Source organism: Platalea leucorodia (assembly GCF_965183815.1).
Source record: "Platalea leucorodia genome assembly, contig: HAP1_HAP1_SCAFFOLD_124, whole genome shotgun sequence".
Classification (NCBI taxonomy): Eukaryota; Metazoa; Chordata; class Aves; order Pelecaniformes; family Threskiornithidae; genus Platalea; species Platalea leucorodia.
The window spans coordinates 232,385-255,904 of record NW_028121413.1 but is presented as its reverse complement, the minus strand read 5'-3'; the positions used below and the strand labels follow the sequence as shown (position 1 = coordinate 255,904).

Genomic DNA, 23,520 nt, shown 5'->3' with positions numbered 1-23,520 from the left:
GGGCAGCCGAGCGCCAGCCGGCAAAGGCCGCTGCATCTCCCCCCGGCTGTCTTGCCCTGGCTGGCTGCTGACAGGAGGGGACAGCGGGTGGTGACAGCCTGGGGGTGACAGGAGGGACACCGCAGGCCCAGGGGGCGACAGGACACCGCAGGCCCAGGGCTGTTGGGAGAGGCACCACAGGCCAGGGGCTGGCGGGAGGTGACGCTGGGTGGTGAAGGCCCAGGGGGTGACAGGGGGACACCGCAGGCCCAAAGCGGGGCAGGACAGCGGGCGGCGACAGGCCGGGGGGACAGCAGGGACACCAGCGGCCACGTGAGGCGCGGGGCGGTGGGTGCGGTGTGCCGTTGTGCGTGCGCCATTATGTGTGCGCGGTGACACGCTGACGGCAGCCCCTGCGGTTGTTGGCCGGGAAACCCCTCGGCGGAATGCTGGGGCAGGGGCACCCGAGTTGCCATAGTGAGCGGTTGGGCCGAGGTGCGCTGCGTGCAGAGAGGGAGCGGAGGCTGAGCCGGGGCCGTGGGGGCCTCTCCCCGTCGTCCACTCGCCCGCTTGGACTGCGAGGAGGAGCGGGCGGGAGCCGCCGCCGCAGCCCAGCTCCATCGCCGAGGGCTGTGGGCAGGGGCGTTGCAGGGGCGAGGGCCGGGGCCTTGCAGCACCGCCGGGATGGAGTCCACCACTCGGCCTCCATCAGCCGAGTCTGCCTGAGGCCAGGGGGCCTGGCCGTGGTGGAGCGCTGTGGCCTCTGAGCGGCCTTGAGCCCAGCCCGTGCTGCTTGCCTGGCCCCCTCCGTGGGCCCTTCCCCGAGCTGCCGCAGGCCCTGTCCTGGCGCGGAGGCTGCGACGCCGTCTGCTGCGGTAGACGTCGTCGCGGAGCAGGCACCGACCATGTCGTGCATCCACTATAAGTTCTTTTCCAAGCTGAACTACGATACAGTCACCTTCAATGGGCTCCACATCTCCCTGTGCGACCTGAAGCGCCAGATCATGGGCCGCGAGAAGCTGAAGGCGGCCAACTGTGACCTGCAGATCTCCAACGCCCAGACCCAAGAAGGTGGGTGGGGGTGGTGGGCACGGGGTGGGACGCGATAACGGGATTCGGCCACAGTCGGTAGCTGTGACTTGTGCTGGGGGCCCGACAGAGCTGTTGTTTTGTCGTCGCTGTCCTGACAGCTTCCTTCAGGGCTGTGTTTTAGACACGTTTTTTAGCTTTAGTCCTTTCCGATTAAAAAAAAAAAAAAAAAAAATTAACTTTTTAGTCTACGTGGTTTGACTTCACCTGTAACAAAATTTCCTCACCAAAATGCATTCAATTAATTGAGGCAAAGGAAAAATAAATGTATGAAAGCCAACTGGCCCCAGGTCCCTTCCCACAACGAGCTCAGCAATGTCCTCTGCTGTATGCAAACATTCTTCCACAAATTCTCTGACTGCTGGCTGAGCCAGTAGGAGCCTTCAAGCACCAAATACCAATATGGGCCATGATAAGTGTCCTACACAAATAAAGCCTTTACTTCACCAAGCTATTGTCACTCCTCAGGTGATCCATTTAAATGTGGACTGATTGACTTGGAAGGTGAATTCATTTTTATAGCAGTCTGTCATTAGATGGCTGGAGCTCTCTTCAGTGTGCACTTCACAAGCGGATTGAAAACAAGCACGTACCTGTCTCTCTCCAGATACATGCACGGATAGTCGCTTCAGAAGGCAGATGTCAATGCTTCTCCTCTAACGGTCAATGAATTGTCACAAGATACTAAAAGAGGTCTTATTCCTCTTTCTGCGTCGTACACCCGTTGTGCGTGTTCAAATTGACCGCTGCAGGCTTGCATGATTTGTGAATCAAAGCATTGGTTGCTGTCCTCATATATACAGTCTCTTTCTAGGAGAGGTGCTGCCGCTTGCAATCTTCTGCAGAACCCCCACAGTCCTCAGTTGGGCACAGGCGTAGCAAACCCCTGCCTTTTTGTGGAGCCACTGTTGCTTATTACGTATCTCTGAAATCGAAATCCGGTGGTTTGTGATCTGGAGCAGGAAGAATATTCTGCACGGCTTCGTTCAGCAGCTCAAAACCTTGAAGCTTGGGGCTTCGAGAAGTGCAGCTGGCATGAGCTCCCCGTTCTTTGTCTGGGCCTCAGTACTGTCGGAGCTCCTGCTCCATCAAAACGTCCCAGGGCAGGCCTTTCTTGACAGGGGGCTGCGCAATGGTTAGATTTTCCTTTTGCGAAGAGCTCTAGGGGTTGGTTTCAGGATATGGGCCTTCTGGAAAAGCTTCTGGTTTTGTCAATGGTAGTCCTTTCTAGGACTAAGACACTGAAAAATGGAGCGTAAATTGTGAAATATTCCTATTTTGTATGTGATCACTGAGCAAAACCACCCTGACAGAGCTTGGCTGGGTATGCAGCATCTTTGGGTTTCAGACCATCGTCCTGATTTAGTCTGTGAAGGTAAGGGCTTTTGATATTGAAAACTGTAGGCAGATTACAGGGAATGGCTGCTGAGAGTGCTTTAACATATTTAGTCATATCCAGCTTGTGGAAGTGCAATATCAAAACCATTCTCATGGAGAGATCTTTGCATTTTAAGCTGTCTCAGTCCAAGTGTCTCAGGCAGGTGGTTTTTTGTTGGGGCCTTGTGTAAAGGTCAGGCGGCTTTCCTCCTCTTCAGCAGACTGACATGGTGTGAGCCAAGGCAGAGCATGGGTAGCTTCAGGCACACGCTGTTTTCGAGAGGCTTTCCGAGGCTGCCTTCCTAAGGAATTTCCTTTGAGTCTCTCTGCTCTGCAAAAAGTGAATGGAAAGTATTCACGTTCCTTTGGTTCATTCAAACGAGATGAGCAGCTGAAGAGGGGAGATACCGCGTTGGAGCCCATTCTGCCCTGCTTGTGAAAGCAAGCTCAAAACCCACCCAACATTTCTGTGATCCAGATTCTAGAACTGCCAGCCCCGTTTCCATTTCAGTGTAACGAGCAGCTGAGAAGTGTGGCTGTTGATGGATGAAGCTCCAAGAAATAGGCAGCGAGGGCAGGCTCTCTTCCGTGTTCTGTCCGTCCTGAGCACCAGCAGCGTAGCTGAAGCGTTTTTAGTGAACGGCTACTGAAGCAATGGCGCAGAGTTTCCAGGCTTTAGCGCAGTGCCTGTTTTGCTGCAGGGCAAGCTGGTCAGGCTTCAGAATCTGGTTTATGCAGGTGAGACTTTGCTGCTGTTTGTTTTTCTTCAAAGACCTCCTGGGTTTGGAGCCCAACAGCAGCAAAAGCCACTTCAGCTAGGTCAGGAAAGAACCTCATGCATTAGCAGAGCCTCCTTTAGTGACCCTTGGGACCATTTTGCTGTTGGCATTCCAACTATTTTAAAAAAAAGAACAAGATGGTGCTGCTTGTGTTTGATTATCAGACCTGAAGATTTCTTGAACTGTACTGTTAGTGTGTTGAGATGATAAAAGCGCGATGTTACACATCAAATTTTGCTTTGACATCTGTGAGGGGGTTCTCTGAAGTGCTGTGTAATTAGCTATTAATACACATTCTTAGGAAGTGACTAATGTTTTTGTCTGTATTTATGTTGTTTGCAGAATACACCGATGATAACGCCCTCATTCCTAAGAACTCCTCGGTCATCGTTCGAAGAATCCCTGTTGCAGGAGTTAAAGCTGCCAGCAAACCATACGTGATGTAAGTATCCGTAAAGCATTGCATTCTTTGTTGGGGGTTTCAGTGTGTTAACTTTTTTATTGCTCGTAGTTTACAGAGGCATTCCGATTGGATCTTTCTTGTGAAAGCTGCTGTTAGTTTTTGTTGTAATGGGGTAAATTTTAATCTATCTGTCCCAAAGCAGACTTACCTTTTCAGACCTGCTGGGCCATGGGGTTCAACCTCCAACAGTGGTAACTTTTAAGATGGTTTCATTGGGTTTGTTCTTGGGGTTGATTCTTCTGAGACCCAAGTTGTGGATCCTGTTTCCTCTACATGGAGAGATTCCTTATTCTATGTGTTTGCTTTGATGGCTTTTATAGTACAGACAGATAGGCATTGTAGTGTAAACTTGTAATTTGTTCCCATCTCCGAAGATTCTGCTTCTCAGGGTTTGACTCTTCCTTGCATTTGGGGGAGGGGGGGAGGGATATGGCAGCTCTTCTTAACCCCCAAATCTGGGGCTTTTGCACGCTAGCTCTAGAGGACAGACCAAGGGTTGCCAGCTGGCGAACCATGCAAACAAGAAGTTCCATTCAGAAGTGATTCTTAGTAGTTTCCTAAAGACAATGTCCGTTTCAGGCAAGAGAAAAACAACAATATCCTAAAGTATATTGCCTTTTGTGCGAGTACGATGAAAGAATTGGTAATCCTTTCCAAACTTGAAACTCAGTAAGCAGTTTAGCACGGTACCAAATGTTACTAGTTATCCTTCTAAGTCTGTTTTTACCCTAAGGTGATACCGGTGCCCCAGGTTTTAGTTCTGTATTCCTAAGATTTACGGAGGACAGAGAACCGGGCATATTGATTAAAATGACAGCCCTTCGAATGCAATCCCGACTACAGGATTATTGCTGTCATTTATGTATTCATGCAGTCCAGTTCTATATTAGCTCCACTGGCATTGTTTGGAGGGTCCTCTTTGCCAGCCTACTTAAAGATACGCCTCTCCACCACAATTAGTTGCTATTATTAGCTTGGGGTTCTGCCACGTCTTTCTAATGTTGGTTCTCAGTAAATAAACTGATGAGTTACAGCGTGTCTTGAACCAACAGTACAGGAGCATCCTGGGACCCAGGAAGCCTTTGCAAGCAAAAACCCCTGAATTTATGTGGCTCTGCATGTAAACTTTGGGCGTATTACTGCCGTGGTTGTTACAGTGCTTTCAGGCGCTGCCTGGTAATTCTGGACGCCACAGCGTTGTGCTTATAAACAGGGCCTTGTGTTGGGGGTTAATTTCAACGCGTATGCTTAGCGCCGTCTTGTCAATGCATCCTCCGTTTCGGGTTGGATGGCACCCTCTCCTGGTATTGTAATGCTGCCCTGAAAGGAGAGGAGAGATGCTGCTAGCATCAAAGACCAAATAAATGCCTGCATGTGGGGATGAGGAAAGAATGGCCCTCTCTATTTGTACCTAAATTCCACTGCAGCCTTTGAATTGCCTCTGCTCATGGCACACTTTGGAGGACGTATGAATTGTTTGCTAACGCTATCAGCGGTTGCATGTCTGATCCATGATGAGTAGCATGCAGGTACAGATCAATGAGTGTGTGGAATCTCAGCGAGTGTTCAAATGTAATAAATATTTCCTAAACTATTGTAACATTTTCAAGATTATCTTAATGCAAATTCTGGCAATCAAGACCTTTTTCTTTTGTCGCAGGACTCCTAAGTCGCACAAAGCCCCAGGAACTGCTTTCAGGTGACCTTTCTATTACTATTTTGAGTCAATATAGCATACGTAACACATTTAATATTTTGGCACTTTCATAGCTAAATATGGCAGATACCTGAGCACAGGGCTTGGGCTTCCACAAAGAAACCCTGTTCTAAAGACTCTGCTGCTGACGGTTTTGGTATTTCTTTGTCCGACGGCTGATTTTTTTAACGTACGTGCACTTGCACTTCAAAGTGTCTAGACTGTCCCTGTTCTTTCTTAGAAACTGAAGTGCTGTATCTGGTGCCTATTTGTAACGCTGGGGGCACCCACATTGGCTAAAGTGACCTTCGTGTTTTGATGGCTGATTATGGAAGAACACAGACCTGTAGTACAGACTTTGTATTTTTGATACTTCCATAGCAGAGACAAAATACCTGAGGGCTTGCTCTTGCACTGCTGTGTTCTATAGCTGTAAGCCTTAGAGTAATTTGTGACAAAGTAGAAACGTGATTTGGGGATTATTTTTTAGTTGCACTGCATGTACCAAGGGAGAACAGTTTGTGTATATGAATAAATTTCCACATGTACGAGACTATCGGGACATAATGTTTTGATATTCAGGTTTTATAACCGGTTTTCACTACTTTACGTTGGGTACAAGTGCTTTATTTGAAGTTCTGATCACCTTTATTTCTTCTTCTAGAAGAAGTCGAACTGAGCCAGCGAGTGGCACATCAAGAGCGGTATGTAAAACACAATCTCACGCTTTTTTCTACACACTGCCCTTAATTCTAAACAATGCAGTTTTGTAGTAGTTTTCCAAACATGAACTTAATATCTTTTCCAGTACAACATAGCATATGTTGTAAATACAATGTCTTTGATTGGGCATAGTAAAAACTGAGTAATGCCATTATTTGCACAGCTCTGATGTGAACGTTGGTATTTGTGCCCAGTAATGCGTTGTATTTCGTACTGAGTCTGCTAGAACATGTCCTGAATGACTTTGTGTTGTACAGAGGACGCGTGATCGGTTTTAGATCATGTAGGTTCAGGGTTTGCACAGCTGAACGTGGTGCCGTGTTCTCCATCTGGCTGCCTAGAGCTGGCAAGATGTATGTTTGTACAGCTTGTCGTGTGCTTTTTGTTTCTTTCGGGAATAAAGCACTGGAAAGCTTGCCAATTGTTGTTGAAGAGTAAAGCAGCAAAATTGAAATGAGTTAAGAGTTTTTTTAAAAAGCATGCACAAAAGCTTACACTTTGAATATTTCTTCATTGTCTTGTCTTATGTTAGCTATCATTCTCCACTTCCACATTGGCGCTCTTGCCCTAATGTTACTACGCCCAAAGCAGGAAAGTGGATCCTTTTTGACTTCGATTACTGTTTCAGTAACAGCAAGGATCTCTAGTTGGTGTTTGTCCTTCGAGGCTGCAGAAATGCAGAGAGTCATGGCCGTTGTTTTAGCACCGTCAGGCACAACTGTGATCCTTCCTGGCTGAATTTTTAGTTTGGCCAAGCTCTCGGTCACCTTTATTTCAATAATTTGAGCAGTTGATTTTTGTCTAGACAAAGTGGTGGTTACTTGTATGGCTGATGTTTTGGATTGGTGTTCTTATTTGGGTTTGGTGGGGGACGGTGAATATTCTTAAACTGGTGGACAGGAGGGGCAGAGTTCATGTTTCAGGGCATATACGCCCGTGCTTTATTTTGACGGGCAACTGTACTGTGTCCATAAACCCAAACCGTGTGCATTTCTAAACGACGAGACGTTAACTGCTTAATTTACAAACTACACTGAAAAGAAGTCTCCTGTCGTGATGCTTCCTTCTCAAACAAACTCAAGTATTTTTTTAAGTCCTTTTGAGCTGACAATTGACAGCTTTCTTACCCTTTCAGCTTTTAAGCAGTTGTGAACATTGGACAGGGGTCCTTCTCTGCGATATTCTGGAGCAGTGAGTTGATCGCAAGCGGGTTTGGTTCTTTCAGTTTCTTCTCATGAACCACATAGGCACTCTTAAGCTGTCATAGGCTTGGACTTTGTTTTGAGCAGATACAGATTGCACTAGGTTAGAAATGCCTCTTTGAGTGACACTCAGAGGACATAGCGCAGGCTCTCAGGCTACAGCAGAGGTTAACTATTGCTGTGTTTTGATTGTAGAACTTGAATCTGTGTTTCATTTTTTGTGAACAGATTGATGACTCTTCCGCATCTATTTCTCTGGGCCAGCTTGCTAAGGTATGTACATATTCTTGTCAAATACTTAAAAAAAAAAGTGTTAGCTTCATATTTTTCAGTCCTATACCGTGATCTGTAGCTGGATGACTGTTGTAATGTGAACACAACTTTAATTTAATTCTTAGCAATTTAAAGTTTTTATTTTAACTTTAAAACGTGTGTATATTTTGGTACTATCCTGTAAAGAGGAGCTGCCCGTTTGGGAAGATCGAAGGGGAGTACCTTCTCAGCCTCAACATAATGTTGCAGTATTACTCATCTGCAAGACACAAAGCAGCAGCACTTCGGAAGCCGTTTACCGTTTTTCCTATGTTTTGTTAATTTTGCGTTGGAAACTAACACACTTTTTACAGAAGAATTTAATTGGCTGTAAGTTATGGCCATTTCAAGGGGGTTTGCAACAGCCAAAATAGAAGCGCTTCTGGAACACGGACAATTGCATGGCTATTTTTGAATTTCTAGTCCTTATAGTTCTAGATGCATTCTGTGGATGCTGCACAATTTCATCAGTTGTAGCGTATCTACAGTGGACACCACGGTCTAATTTGTTTGAATGCAGACTGTGTAAATTGTGTCAGTGTACCTAACTGTCGAGAGGAACATGCCGATGCGCATGTGTGGCATATTAGCAGATGTGCCCTTCTGAAACGGTTGTAACGCCCTGTTTTGCTATGGAGCTGCTTGCTGGTTTTGCTCAGCCAGGTGTCACTTTGTCGGGGAAAGCACTAGTGATGGCCCTTTGTGACAGGCGTAGTGCTAGCCAATTGAATTCCTAGTCTGCAAAGTTACAAAGATTAGAGAAGGCAGGGCTTAATGCAGAGGAGCTGGTCCTTTCTTCTGAAAATAAAGGCTGGAGTTCATTGCCGAGAAAGAGAAATCTCTCCCCACGGGTAACTTCTTCCCTCTCTTCCTGCAGAAATTAAATTGTGTACACTGGGGGGAAGGAAACATAAATTTCTTTGGAAGGCAGCCACCAAAAGAAATTGGTCTCCATTGGTGCTGTCTCTGAACGTGTCCTTGGTTCTGTAAACTCCTGTGAAGTTTTACTCTGAAATGTGAAAACCTGTCCAAGTAGGGCACACATTGAAGCTTTTGAGAAAATTTAAGTATTTCAGAAAAATACAGGAACATAGCATAAAGCAGCTCAAAACTGTTACTTGCTCTGACCTCTTCAGTGCAGACTGGCTTAGCATGGAGGCAATGTGTTAGCAGGTTTCTGTTTTATTATTCCCATGTATGAAATGCTATGTTTGAATTTTGGTCTGTTCCTAGTAAGGTTTTGTGGGTTTTGGGTGTGTTTTGTGAACCGTTTGGGTTCAAACAAACGAGTCAAGTATCTGTAAAGTTTTCTATAAACATTAATGATTTCATAGATGTCGATCTGCATTATGTGACTGTGGAGAAAAAGCTGTGTATATGAAACAACCATTTAAGAGAATGTTGAACCTGGCTGGTTGCTTTTGGGAGTGAATGCATCTAAAAACAAAAGCAGGAGTGGTTGACCTGCATGATCAGTGCCTGAAGGTCCAGATCATTTACAGTCACTCCCTCAGGCCCTGCTTGTATCTGGGCTGGTGTGTAATAAAAACATTGGAACAAACACGACTTAAAAAAAAATCAGCTACCTTCAGTAATTCTGGATAAGGTTTCTATTACGATTTGTATGTTAAAAGGACACAGTCAACTGGAAAAACCGGCAGGTTTTGCTTGCTGCAGTTAAATCGCTGAATATGAAGAGGGTAGCGGGGGGGAACGTGCAGCTGGGACTGCCTACAGCACATCGTGGTCAAATTTCCACTGACAAGAATCTTTTGTCTTGCTGAGGGATTATCAAAAGCTTGATTCCTTTTAATGCTTCTGTGTCTGAAGCTGAATTTCAGCCAGCAAGACCCACTTCCCCGACTCTTGTGTGTCCTTTTACTGCTGCAAAATCTAAATAATGGTACTTGCCTGCATCTTTCTCAATTAAACGTCCAGTGGCTATCTTCTGCTTCAAATAGTCTGGGGCTTAAAAGTCCGTTTAAAAGTGCTGGATAGTATGATTTTTCCTACACAGAGCTTCAGTCCACTTGGAAGCACATTGGATTGGTTACAGGAGTCTTTGTGTGAGGTACAAAGAGAGCCCAAGGTTTGGAGTGCCCAAGAAGGCTCTTTTCAAGTAGGTTCCCAGGCCCATAAACCCCCTGCCGTGGCCTAAGGACTCCCCAGAGCATCTTCAGCACGGCTCTGTTTTCTGTCAGCGGCTGTTTTCATGCAACCTCAGCCCGCGTTGTGCTGCTCTTTGCAGGATCGGGGGAGTGGTGGTGTCTTTGGCCGTGTGGGCTGAAATGTGTTTCTAATGTGTGTGTCAAATAATTGCCTGTTGAACAGACTGCCAATCTGGCTGAGGCCAATGCCTCTGAAGAAGATAAAATCAAGGCTATGATGACACAGTCCTGCCATGAGTATCATCCAATCAAGTAAGTGTTGATAACGTCCAATCTGTTCTTTGAAGATGATGGAAAAATCATAGAGATGTTTGTTTTAACAAGAGAGACGCACGCATAGCTTTTTCTTTTTCCCCAAAACCTTTTAGTTACACGAAGAAACCCTTGGGTCTGCTTCCACCATCATATACCTGCTTCCGTTGCGGACAACCTGGCCACTATATAAAGAACTGCCCAACAAATGGGGTAAGGTTGAGGGGGACTTCTGGTGTTACTTGGGGGTTCATTTTAATACCTTGGCAGTTACCTAACAGCTACATGACTGCTCATCTTTGGAATTGTTTCTCTGGGGGTGAAATATAGAGGTTGTATGGCAATGTTGCAAAGCCCTTCAAAATTCAAGGGAAACCTGGAGTTGTAAATGTAAACTTTTATTTTTTCCAGGTCATAGACATTCAATATGTCCATAGATCGTTCTCTGTGAACTTTCATGCATATTTTTAGATATTCCAATATCATTGGAAATGTTTCTGGTTTTAACTCTTTTTAACAACAGTTCACAGTTTTTAGTATTTCGTATAAACCCAAGCTCCTTTCTGTTGACCCCACCCGCTGAATATTTGCCTGTTTTAATGACACAAGCCTCTGGGTGAGTATGCATGCCATTTACCGTTGTATATGCGTGAGGTATGAACTGAACCTTCATATACAGTTCCTCAGTGCCTGGTTCAGAGCACTGAACTGAGCTCGCCCTGGGAATTGCGCTTTGGAGGAGGAGCGGGTTGGTGTCTCTTCTGAGCGGAGGGCAGGCTAAGGGATATTTCACCCTTAAGGAACCTGAAGTTAAGCCCAAGAGTGTCGACGGCGTTCAAAACACTGCTCAAGCCTTGGAACACCCTGGCTATATTCATTTAGGAAAATAAGTATTTTAGTCAAGCAACCCTTCTGTTAAGGAAAAGGAGAGGATTAAAGGCTTTTTCTGCTTAGAATAATCATGGACATGTCATTTTAAGTGTGGGTCTTAAGATGAGCTATGTTTGCCTTTCTTCTCTTAACAGGGCAAAAATGTTGAGTCTGTTCCCAGAATTAAAAGGAGCACGGGAATTCCACGGAGTTTCCTGATAGAGGTGAAAGATCCCAATACAAAGGGTGCTATGCTAACCAACACTGGGAAGTATGCCATACCAGCTATTAATGCGTAAGTAGGGAATTCATTGGACCGACCCAAAAGCGAATGAGAGAAACTGTGCGTAAATGTCTGAGTGGCCAGGCGACCAAATCGGCCAGCCTCTGTAATTGCAGGGGAGGAAGCATTGTCGTTGTATCTGAACCTTAAAATCTGTGATACTTTCTAAGATTAAAATAGGGTGGCCCTACTGCTCATGGCCCTGGAAGCTGGTTAAACTAGTGCTGTGCTAAGAATCTGTATTTCTGCAAAATATTTCAGTAGTGTTGACAGTGGGAGTTGTTCTCTCTGAAAGCTCGTTTTGCTGCTGGTTTATGTTTCAAAGGCTTCTTGCAAAATGTAACCCATCGCCGTTGGACTGAGATTTCCTCCCCCTCTGACTTTTATCCAAGCTCACGTGTGAAACAGGCTGAAGTTTCCCTGTTGCTCTGAACTCAGAAAATCCAGCCGTGGGCTGACAAGAGGGGCTGTTACGAAATGCACTTGGTAGCACTTCTGCTTTTCTGTCGTGGATCTCCTTTTGTAGAAGCTGGAACATAGACTGCCCTTATTTATAAAATGGAATTACTCGGAGACTCACTTCATCCTGAGCCTGCAATTTACCTTTACCCCCGGCAAAGGAGAGGTGGGATTCCTTGCACCCGATTTCTAGCTGTCAAAACATTATTGTTGTAGTCGGAGCCAATTTCTTAGTTGATCCAATGAATGGGAGAGTTCTGCAGAAGGAAAATTGTTCCCCCCTCCCTCTTCTGGTCTTGTGGCTATAGAAAAGCAGTTTAAACGAGATGCCTACGTCTTCAAAGGCTAGTGTGGAGCGAGGAGAATTCCATCTCTTGTCTTCCTTTGATAAAATCCTACGCTTGGAAAAGTTTTCCTTTCCTCGTCTTTCACTTTTTTCTTTTTCCTTCCCCCCCCCCGCCTCCAGGGAAGCTTATGCCAGAGGCAAGAAGGAAAAGCCACCCTTTTTACCCGAGGAGCCGTCCTCCCCCTCCTCCTCCCATGATCCCGTTCCAGAGGAGCTGCTGTGTCTCCTTTGTAAAGATACAATGACTGATGCCGTGGTTATTCCCTGCTGTAGAAACAGTTACTGTGACGAATGTAAGTGTTACTCCCAGGTTTGTTAATCCCCAACATCAAACTGATCTTCTGAAAGCAGACATAGGAGATAACGGCATTACTTTGTCACCAGTTCGATTTAAGACTGAAGTATGGCCTGACTAGGAAAGGACTCTCCTTGTAGAAAGGAAAAAAAAAGGCAGAAAGCTTTTTCCCCTTTTTATGTATCTCATTAAATCTCTTTACACGCGTGTCGTGGTTTAACTCCAGCCGGCAACTAAGCACCACCCAGCCGCTCGCTCGCTCCCCCGCAGTGGGATGGGGAGAGAATCGGAAGGGTAAAAGCGAGAAAGCTGGTGGGTTGAGATAAAGACAGTTTAACAGGTGAAGCAAAAGCCGCGCGCACAAGCAAAGCAACACAAGGAATTCATTCCCTCCTTCCCATGGGCAGGGAGGAGTTCAGCCATCCCCAGGACAGCAGGGCTCCATCACGCGTAACCGTTACCTGGGAAGACAAACGCCATCACTCCCAGCATCCCCCCCTTCCGTCTTCTTCCCCCAGCTCTATATGCTGCGCATGACGCCATACGGTGTGGGATAGCCCTTGGCTCAGCTGGGGTCAGCTGTCCCGGCTGTGTCTCCTTCACACTTCTTCTGCCCCCCCGGCCTCCTTGCTGGTGGGGCGGTGTGAGAAGCAGAAAAGGCCTTGACTCTGTGGAAGCACCGCTCAGCCATAAGGAAACCATCCCCGTGTTACCAACCCTGTTTCCAGCACAAATCCAAACCATAGCCCCCCACTAGCTACTATGAAGAAAATTAACTCTGTCCCTGCCCAGACCAGCACAATACGGAAGGACGAGTATGAGAAGAGTGCGTAATTGTGCAGGAGATTCCAGAATTAGATAGTGACTGCATTTATTTGTCCACAGCCCTTTCTCTCATACAAAATTATATAGCCAGCTCTGGTGATTTGGTGTGGTCTGCAACAAACGGATAGTCAGGCATTTAATCCGCCGCCTTCTCCACCGGAGGGTTGGTTAAAACCTTCAGAACTCAAACCTCCTAATGTGTTGAAATGTGTTTTCTTCATTAACCTTGAGGTTAGTGACTTCTCACTGTACTAGCCAGCGGAAAGAAGATCAGTCGGAACATCAAGGCACAGCCTCCTGTACATCTTCAGGTGTTGCATGAGTGCAGTATCAAACCGTATAGTTATTTGCTGCAGACTGGAAATTTTTTACACTGTTGAACATTGATCGCTCCGTGCTCTCAATTCAAGACCATATTCACCCATTAACCACACACTTGTGTTTAGAATTGATTAGAGCCCAAAAATACTCCTTAGTTTGGCTAAAAGCTGTTTTGATGATTCTGATGATTCACAGGTATTAGAACAGCGTTACTGGACTCTGAGGAACACAGATGCCCAACATGCCATCAAACAGACGTTTCTCCTGACGCTTTAGTCGCCAACAAGTCCCTACGCCAGGTAACACGATGACTTTCACGTAAACTGTTGGTAAGGAAAAGTCTATTTTCCAAAAGCTGAAAGGGAAGAAGATATTCATTTACCTCTCCTTAAGCAAGGCTAAATGGAGTAAGGCTCAATTTACTTTTCAAATACGTTATCTGTTGTTACAGAAGCTTACAACTCTTTAGAGACAATCTGGCAAATTCAGGTCACCCTTTTGTTTAACAGGCTTGTCTCACTTTCAAATTCAGTGCCAACGCTGGAGTACTTTAAATACGGCTGCTCTGAGTTGCAAGTCATGAATATCAGTGTTCAGTGTGATGTATCCATACATCTGTATGTTGATTCATTTTAGGACTGATAGCATTTACAGGAATACACAAGGAGTTTTACTCCGTGCAGGCTTTTCTTCGTCTGTCTACTGAAGTTTCGTATTAACTTTTTGTAAATGCTTTCCTGCCTCTAGGCTGTGAACAACTTCAGAAATGGGACTGGCTACGCAAAAGGGCTCCATAAGCAGGTTCAGCAGCAACAGCAGCAGCAGCCGCCACCGCCACCACCTCCACCACCACTCCTGAGGCAAACAACAGCCCGCAACCTGCAGCCTCTGCTCTGGCCAACAATTTCCAGCCAGCGGGATCCGCTCATGAGTCCACTGGCTTCTCTGGCTTCTCCTTCTGTTGCTGCTCTGTCATCGTTGGCCCCTGCTGAAAAGCCAGGTGGACCTTTTCGGTAAGGAAATCTGTAGATCAACACGAATATAAAAGGCACCAAGGTGCTGAAGTTAGATTGTTTCTCCTGAGCTTCTCAGCTAGCGATTTCTATAGCATTAGTGACAGTTCCAGAGAACTGTGGCCGTTCTGGGTTTGGGTTTTACTTTGAATGAGGACACTTGAATAATTTGGAAGCGTGCCTCATGCAAGAATTTTCTCCAAAGTATTTTGGTTTGCTTCTCTTACAAGTCATTCAGTACGCGTTGACCCTGAAAGAGGAACTTTTTTCCCCCAGGAGCCCTTTGAGTTTAAGCGGCTAGCAATTCCTAAAGTAAGCCTTTGGTTATGTCAGAGCTTCTGGAGTGCATTCATTTCTCTTTAGTACTGAGGAAATAATCGTTTCCTGAAAAGCAAAAAAGCCCAATGAGAGGTAAAACTGACCAGGTGTTTCACATCACTTTTTTCTACAGTATTTCTATCATCAGTATTATAAGTCAGAGTCATTCTCAGTAATGCCGTGTAGTCAGCACCGCACGCAGATTTGGATAATAAACATTGAAACACTGTAAATTTGAAGTCTTTACAAACATTTACCAACAAAGTCCTAGTAGGCAACCCAGTGAAGCGGTAGGAAAATACATGGAAAATCTGTACTGTTGTTGAGGGCTTCTGTCCTTTCACTTTTATGCCTGGAATGCAAAGAGCCACTCTGTCCAGAAGACTGTCAGGCGCAGCTGTACCGTTGACTACAAAGGTCACAAGTCAAAAGAACCTCTAAGGCAGCCACTGAGCCAGCACATAAACGTTTCCCAAGAGAATTTCAGTTCTTGCATCTTCCACAACTGAGAGTCAGTGTCTGGGCTATACGTACTCCAATCCTTTTATGTGCAGCCAGCTTACTAAAATATTTTTCCGGTGAGCCCTGGCAGCCAAGAGGGCAAACTGCATCCTGGGATGCATCAAAGGCAGGGGAAGCAGCCAGTGAAAAGAGGTCATTATCCTGCTGTATTCAGCGTTGCTGCGGCCTCCCCTTGAACACGGTGTGCAGTTCTGGGCCCCACAACTGAAGAAGGAGGTGAAGGTCCTTGAGTGCGTCGAGAGGAGGGCAACAGAGCTGGTGAAAGGGCTGGGAGGAATGTCCTCTGAGGAGCGGCTGAGGACTCTGCCTTTGTCCAGTTTGGAGAAGAGGAGGCGGAGGGGCCACCTCATTGCTCTCTGCAGCTTCCTGCGGAGGGGACGTGGAGAGGGAGGTGCTGATCTCTTCTCGGTGGGATGCAGTGATAGGACGTGTGGGAATGGTTCCAAGCTGCGCCAGGGGAGGCTTAGACTGGACATGAGGAAGCATTGCTTTACCGAGAGGTTGTTCAAACCCTGGAACGGGCTTCCTGGAGAGGTGGTCGATGCCCCAAGCCTGTCAGTGTTGGAGAGGGATTTGGACAATGCCCTTAATCCCATGCTTTAACTTGGTCAGCCCTGAATTGGTCAGGCGGTCAGAGCAGATGATCGTTGTGGGTCCCTTCCAACTGAAATAGTCTAGTCTATTCTGTTCTATTTCTCCTTAAATGCCACTAGTCCAAACAGACTTCTCGTCAGTGCTTCATTTGGAATCGGCCAACTTCCCATTTGTACATCTGGAGAAGATTATTTTTTCATTTTTTTCCCCATTTACTATAGTCAGCCTTTTCTCACTTGGGACTTTGTATTTCAAGTAGCACTTCAAAACACTGTTTGAATAATAAAAATTTGGGTTTTTTTGTAGTGATGCCGGTACTGTTCTACCTCCTGCTGCGCTGGTGAGTGCTGCTGGGCTTTCTAAATCTTCCTTTCAGTCAATCGGCAGTTTGGTGGAAGAGAAGGTAAATTTTATTTCAACATATGCAGTGCTGCTTGTATTTTAGCAGAGCTTCTTTTCCAACTGTTTGCGTTTATTCACAAGGGCTGTCGGGTTCCTGTAGTAAGACAACCAGCGTTACCAAGTCTTCTGGGCCCCCAAGGACACTCAATACACACAACTGGTAAGCAACTATAACTTGAGAAGTTCTTTTCAAAACTTATCTTCAGATCAACTGAATGGGATTTTTTTCTTTTTCCTCTCTCCACGCCAAAAGGTCATCCCAGGAGAGCCAGCGCAGTTCGCTCAGCAGCTGGCAGACCAGGCTGGGAGCTGTAAGTATGCTACAGAAATTCAATATATTCCTACTTGTAACCCGTTAAACGAGACCATAACACGTAGCTTATACAGCAAATAATAATTTAGTAGCTTAAAGCTGATTTAGAATGAAATAAGTGTGCACAGATAGTTGTGGAGAATACAAGTGGTAATTCGTTTTTAAATGGCTTCATTTGAATTGGCTGGAAACCATAATTACATATAAAATTGAAATATCATTAAAGGGTGAGGTGGAAAGCCACCCTTCTGATCACTGGCTGAATAGGGCTGGAGAAATTGATTTCCCCATAGAAATCAGCCTCCAACGTTCTTTTTTACCAACTTAGTTGATACTGAGTGAGCAAAGCATTGGATAGTCAACGCTGTGTTGTGTTATTTTATAAAAATTTTGAATGTCTTCAATTCAGTCCTCTCAAATAGCCAAGCTGCTTTCTCTCAGTTGGAGAGAGAGAGAGGAGTCTGTTTTCTCTATTATTGCAGTGTCAAGTTAGTCCTTCCTTTTGGTACATATTTGTTATAGATAGATTGTAAGGGGGCATTGTGTTCATACTATGCTAAAGATAAATAAAAACAAACCCCAGGATCCATCCCACAGATTGTCTAAAATCTCAAATTCAGTAAGCGAGAAAATAACAATTTGGGGACAAAAGCAGGCCAAACACACCCTCATGAGGCAACAACATAGGAGGCTTATGTGGAAGAAGTTAAAAGAAGTTTGAGAGAAGATGAGTTAGTATTTGTGCAGTGCTTTGAAGATCAGAAGTGTGAAGTATTGACCATATCAAGGAGTGGCAGAGGAGCGGTGGGCACTTGGCCCAGGGGAGATGGGAGTCTCTTTTAAGCACGGGCAGCCTCCATCCACAGGCGCAAAGCTGAGTATAAGGAGAGAAGACTGAGGGAACCGCTGGGGCTGGGGATGTGGAAGGCGAGTCTGAGGATCAAGAAATGAGGGCAGTCTCAAATGAACAGACAGCAGGGAGAGAAATGCTTAAGTTGAGAACAAGAAGTGCTCGCCACCGTGCTCCCGCTTCCTTCGCCTTCCTCTTTAAAATGGGGGCAGAGTGTAACAAACAGTGACACATGTTTTTGGGTTTCTTTAGAAGTTCAAATCGAGGACGCCCGCCTAGTGAACGTACCCAAAGGACTCAGGCCCCAGCACTGCCACCATCAATCGCCATCTTTGTGCCTGTGCCTCCACCTCCCTTGCATCCTCCACCACCCCATGCCCTTCCTCTCCCACCGCGGGTACCACCGCCCCAGTTGCCTCCTCAGTTTCCCCCTGGTCAGCCTCCAGCTGCTGGGTGCACTGCCCCCCCTCCAGGATATCCCCCAGCTCCTGCCAACAGGTCGCCAGCTTGGGTACCAGCAGCAGGACCAACGGCTCCTTCAAATACCATCCCAATGACACAAGCACCTCCTTTACCTAGGGAGGAGTTTTACAGAGAACAACAGAGACCTAAAGAGGAGTAAGTATTTGGCTCCATGCAAAAGTAAACCCAGACAAATGTCATTCTAAAGCTTTCCCTGAAACTTCTAGGCATTCTAAACTGGCTTTGCTTAACTAGGATGTTCACCTTTTGCATTTGCATGCAGTAGACATTTTCTCCTATCGGCCAGGGTTTCTTTCTTGATGTCTTTTTGTAAGAAAGGTCAAACTATCCTTGTAAGAAAGGTCAAACTTCTTTTAACAGGGAGAAGAAAAAGTCCAAATGTGATGAGCTTACAAAGGATTTTGGTAAAGAACTGATGGAATATAAAAAGATTCAAAAGGAGCGTAGGCGTTTGTTTTCCAGGTAACTGCTTTACACGTCCGTAATGGAGAAGCAGGTTGTCTAGAAGAATCAGGAGGAGTTCGCCTCCACCTCTCCATCGTCAGATGGATTGGATGAGTCAAGGGATCAGCAGCGACAGGAGTAAATAGTCCTGGGTGTAAGATTGCAGTACAAGTCTTTTGCATCCTGTACAAATTGCCAAACCAGTAGTGAAGATGAAGAGACTAAGCTGGCATTTTAAAATGGAGCTTTGCCGTCTTCAGGCTAAATCGTGTTTTCTTGGTGTTTGATACTGCACTCTAGCCATTAAGACTTGCACTTTTTGCATCTTACTGCAACAAAAATGATTTGCACTGCAGGTAGTTGTTGAGTAGTGAAAAATGTGTGCGTTCATGTACCAGTAGAGGCCAGTATACCCCGCCTTAGATCAATCAATAGCTGTGGTAGTTAATGTCATAGAAGTGGGTGGAAATAGGCTTCCCCTTCCTGTATGTTGGTACACTAACAATGCAGCAGCTGTTCTGTCTCGTAAGCAGAAACTTTTACATACGATCAAGTCCTTCAGTTTGCAGTAGCAGTATGTCAGCAGCTGAAAGAAGCTTCGGCATTAGCCTGTGGAGAGGAAAAGAAACCCAAACCAAATTTGGGAGGAAAAAAACTGGGGAGAGCGACTGTTTTGAGTTAACTTCACTTTTTTTGTGTTTTGTGTTTTTTTTAAGGTCCAAGTCTCCCTATAGTGCTTCATCTTACTCGAGAAGTTCATACACCTACTCCAAGTCAAGATCAGGTTCTTCCCGCTCTCGCTCCTACTCTCGATCCTTTAGTCGTTCCCATTCTCGTTCCTGCTCACGATCCCCACGGTATTCAAGAAGAGGCAAAGGGAAGAGTCATAAATATCGTTCTAGGTCAAGGTCACGGGGTTATCACCATTCAAGGCTAAGAAGATACCGTTCACGATCAAGGTCTCCAGTGTTTAGAGGCCACTCTCCCACTACACGGACCGTACCTCGAGGGGAAGGAGGAAGGGAGTATTTTAACAGATACAGAGAAGTTCCTCCACATGATATGAAAGCTTGCTATGGCAGATCTGTTGACTTGAGAGATCCATTTGAAAAGGAAAGATACAGAGAATGGGAAAGGAACTCTAGAGAATGGTATGAAAAGTTTCACAAGAGCTTTGCTGTTGGCCCTCAACCTCCACCTCCAGTAAACAGGGGCAACTTTTCTCCAGATAGGTTTGGTCCGCCTGGGACCAGACGAGAGAATTTGCCACAGGCTTGGGGACGTAGGGAGGATTATCCTGGTGGGCAGAGCCACAGAAATCGCAATACAGCTGGAAATTACCCTGAAAAACCTTCTGGAAGAGAGCACCGTGACATCCGAGATGCTACAAAATGCAAAGAGAAGGAGGGGGAAGATCCACTGGGAGATGGCAAAGGAAATAAAGATAAAAACCCCCAGAAGAGAAGAAAAGGGGATGAGAATGAAGGCTTTCCCAAAGCTGAGCTGTTAGACGGTGCGAGGAAAGCCAAAGAGCCAGTTCCAGCCGCAGATGTTAAAATGGACTCTCTGTTCATGCTCCCAAGAAGAGATGATGCCACCCCTGTGAGAGATGAGCCTATGGAAGCAGATTCTCTTGCTTTCAAACCGGTATCTGCAAAGGCGAAAAAAGAGAAGGAGAAGCCAAAAGCAAAAATTGACAAGACCAAGCGGAAAGCAGAAGTGGCTGTTCTGCCTAAGAACGACAGCATAATAAAATCAGCTAAAGCTTCCCAAGAGGAGGTGGACACCGATCGTGAAGAATCTCCTCGAATGGAACCTGCTGTGAAAAAAGTGAAGGAGGAGTTGCCAAAGACAGACAGTGTTAAAACCTCTTCCTCTCAAAAGGCTGAGAAGGCTCTTGGTTCCCCACGGAAAGCTCACCCCAAAGTTACAAAAGATCACCCAGAAACCAGAGCAGCCAACGAGGAAACGGCAAAGAAAGACCATCGAAAAGAAACCAAGTCGGAGAAGCCCTCCAACAAAGAGGGCAAGTCAAAAACACCTGCTGAAAAAAGCAACCCCTCTGATGCAAAACCTGAACAAAGAAAACGAAAAGTAGATGAAAAGGTTGCTGAAGAACATGAAGCGACTTCCCTAAAGGCCTCTAAAGCAGAAGCTGCTGACTCGAAAAGACCACCAAAGGGGAAGACTGAGCCTGATGGTGAAAAAGGAGAGCAAACTCCAGAAGAGGATAAACCTGCTTTTCTTAACAACCCCGCCAAAAAGATTAAACTGAACCAAGAAACTGGCAAAAAGGTTGTGAGTGGAGAAAATGTGCTACCTGCAGAAGAACCTGGTGAGAAAGCTGAGCCGAACAGCAGCAAAGTTAAGCAAGAAAAAGCAAAGGGAAAAGTAAGAAGCAAAGGAACGGCAGCTGATGGATCTAGTGCAACTCTGGTACATTGCACCAGGTACCTCATCTTTTCTTTTCCTATTCTTTCTTTCCTCCCTCCCCCCTGCAAACAAATGTAAAAGTCTGTATGGTGACTAATGAAAGGAACAGCTAAATCTGTGCTAAATGAGTGAATAATCTGTGATCTTTCCTGCTAAGCTGTACTTGGGTCAGAATCAAATTTTGTGAAAGAAAACAAGCAGTCTGTACTGCCCAGACAGCTCATAAGGTTAATTCATTGATGACGTCTTTCACCCTTACTTCTGGGACTTTTTTCCCCCCTTCTTATTCATTATATGTTGACTCTCTGAGGAGTCCCCTCGAGGTCTTCCTTCAGATCCAGCTTACTGCTAAAGGCAAGGATAACAGACATGTCTCTACCATGCAATATGTTGCCTTTGAAAAATTGCAAGGTGCTGTAATGATCTACTTTTGTCAGGGTGAGATGAAACGATACCTTGCAGAAATAGCAGCTTGGTTGCCAATATCTTGTACTGATTTGAGCTTTGAGCACAGTGCCGTGTTGACACAGCTACACTGCTTCCAGCTCAGTGCCAACTTCTTTGAAAGAGTGAATCTAGTGTGAAGCTGTTATTACGTACATTTCAGCATGTAAAGAAGCAGGACAGCGCAAACTCAAACCATTTAAGACGTCACTGGAGACTTAAGATAGTGTCTTGATATTCTAAACAGTTTTTAAAACGTACATTTTTTCTGAAGAAGAACACTGGGACATGGGAATAAAACTGTGGTTGTGTATACCTCTCCCTCATTGCTTGCTTAGATGTCGAAACAAGAATGTATAGCTAATTTATCTACCATTGGTAGAAGCAGGACATGAAGGAATTACCAGGTCAGACAGTCCCCAATCTGATAATCTCGTGTCTTTGTTAATTAAATGTAGAGTAGGAAGGTACTAAATTAATTGATTGCTCATAGTCTTAGCTAGTGGACTCATCCTTTCTCTCGTCTGTTCCCTTAATTGAACATCTTTTGAAAAAATACGCAAGATTTAGAATGGAAACACAAGCCGTTTTCTAAACTGTTACAAAAGATGGCGGTGCGTATATCTCACCCATGATTAATGTCAGCTTTTTCCCTCTTAGCACTAGTTCTACTGGAGGAAGCCCCATTAGAAAGACTGAAGAAAAGCCAGACACAAAACAAACTGTCATTAAGACCATGGAGGAGTATAATAATGATATCACAGCCCCTGAGAAAGACATCCTTATTATGATCCAGGTCCCTCAGTCAAAGTGGGAGAAGGATGAATTTGAGTCTGAAGAGGAAGACATTCAATCTACCCAGGTGCCCGCAACCGTAGGAAAACCTGCTAATGTTGTACAAAATGCGAGTGCTAAGCCACCAAACCCTGTAAAACAGAGTGAGAAAGAGACGGAGCCTTTGAAGGAAAGACAGAAAACTACAAAAGAGGTGAGTTATGAAAGCTCCCAGCATGACGCAAAAAGTTCAAAAAGTTCAATGTCAAATGAAAAAGGAAAAACCAAAGACCGGGATCATTCTTTGTCAGACAAAGACACCTCTGAGAAGAGAAAGAGCAGTGTTCAGCAAGAAGACGACCCCTCAGAACGTGCAACCGAGCAAGGAGATGGAAAAAGTATTTCCCAATCTTCCAAAGACCGCAGATTTTCAGAGAAGCCTGATACTGGCCATGGATCCGCTGCTAAAGACTTTACTCCTAAGCAAGACAAAAATTCTGACCGTGATGGCAACAGAGATTATTCGAGTTCCAAGCGTAGAGATGAAAAGAGTGAATTAGCAAGGGGAAGAGAGTCCCCTTCTCAAAACAGAGAATCTACGTCAGTCCAGGAGAGTAAGCCGAGAGACGAACGAGCAGAGCTGTCCGAAAAGTGCACTGGAGACGCCAACAGGGGCAGCTGCAGCCCTCCGCCTGAGCAGCAGCAGTCTGATCACAAAGCTGCTCACGATTCCAAGCGCACATTGGAGGAACCCAAACCTCTAGATATAAACGCAGGAGAAGAGAAAGAGAAGCACGTACCAGAAGTAAAGAGCAATGAAGAGAAAGAGCCAGGTGGTAATAAAGCACCTTGGAGAGAGGAATCGCCAGATGTAAAACATGAGAAAGAGAACGTGACTGGACAAAACAATAAAAGTGTTGCCCAGCCTAAGCCTCAGGTAAGCAGCTCCTCGCCGCTCTCTTCTGATCGAACGCGAGACACTGATGAGGCTGCATTTGTACCAGACTGCAATGAAAGTGAGAGTAAGGTATCTGCAAAAGGTGAGGAAGCGGCAGGGAAAACTCATGACGACCCAAAGGAAAAGGCTGTTGATAAGGTGAAAGAGGATACAGCAGCACCTGCTGCAGGTGACCGGCCTGAAGCAAGGCGAAGTCAAAGGCAAAGCAGTCCCAGTGTTAGGCGCAGCCGTAGCCAAAGCCCTTCTGAGAGTCAGACTGGAGGCCACAGGAGCAGTGCCAGCTCAGGAGAGAGGCAAGACAGCAAGAAAAAGAACAAGAAAAAAAAGAAGAAGAAGGACAAGAAGCAGAAGAAACAGAAGAAGCAGAAGAAACACATTGGAAATGAAACGGAATTGGAAAAGAGCCACAAACACAAGCACAAGAAGAACAAATGGAAGAAGAGCAAAGACAAGGAGCAAGATGACCAAAAAGTGAAATCTGTCCCTACATAGAATGACAGATAATGAAAAAAGACTTAAATCCCAAGTCATCT

At 45.6% G+C, this 23,520-nt stretch overlaps 1 protein-coding gene across 1 annotated transcript; it reads left to right on the top strand.

Moving 5' to 3' along the window:
- Positions 1–884: 884 nt before the first annotated feature.
- On the top strand, positions 885–23,479 carry LOC309603543 (E3 ubiquitin-protein ligase RBBP6-like; the record flags this gene model as incomplete). Its single annotated transcript, XM_082338363.1, has 18 exons — positions 885–1,050; positions 3,567–3,666; positions 5,348–5,386; positions 6,051–6,087; positions 7,537–7,581; positions 9,952–10,040; positions 10,157–10,253; positions 11,066–11,205; positions 12,119–12,291; positions 13,635–13,738; positions 14,187–14,452; positions 16,193–16,289; positions 16,370–16,448; positions 16,542–16,599; positions 17,704–18,069; positions 18,295–18,396; positions 19,095–20,828; positions 21,916–23,479. The coding sequence occupies 18 exons, from the start codon at positions 885–887 to the stop codon at positions 23,477–23,479; spliced, it is 5,256 nt and encodes a 1,751-aa protein (XP_082194489.1).
- Between the last annotated feature and the right edge of the window lie 41 nt (positions 23,480–23,520).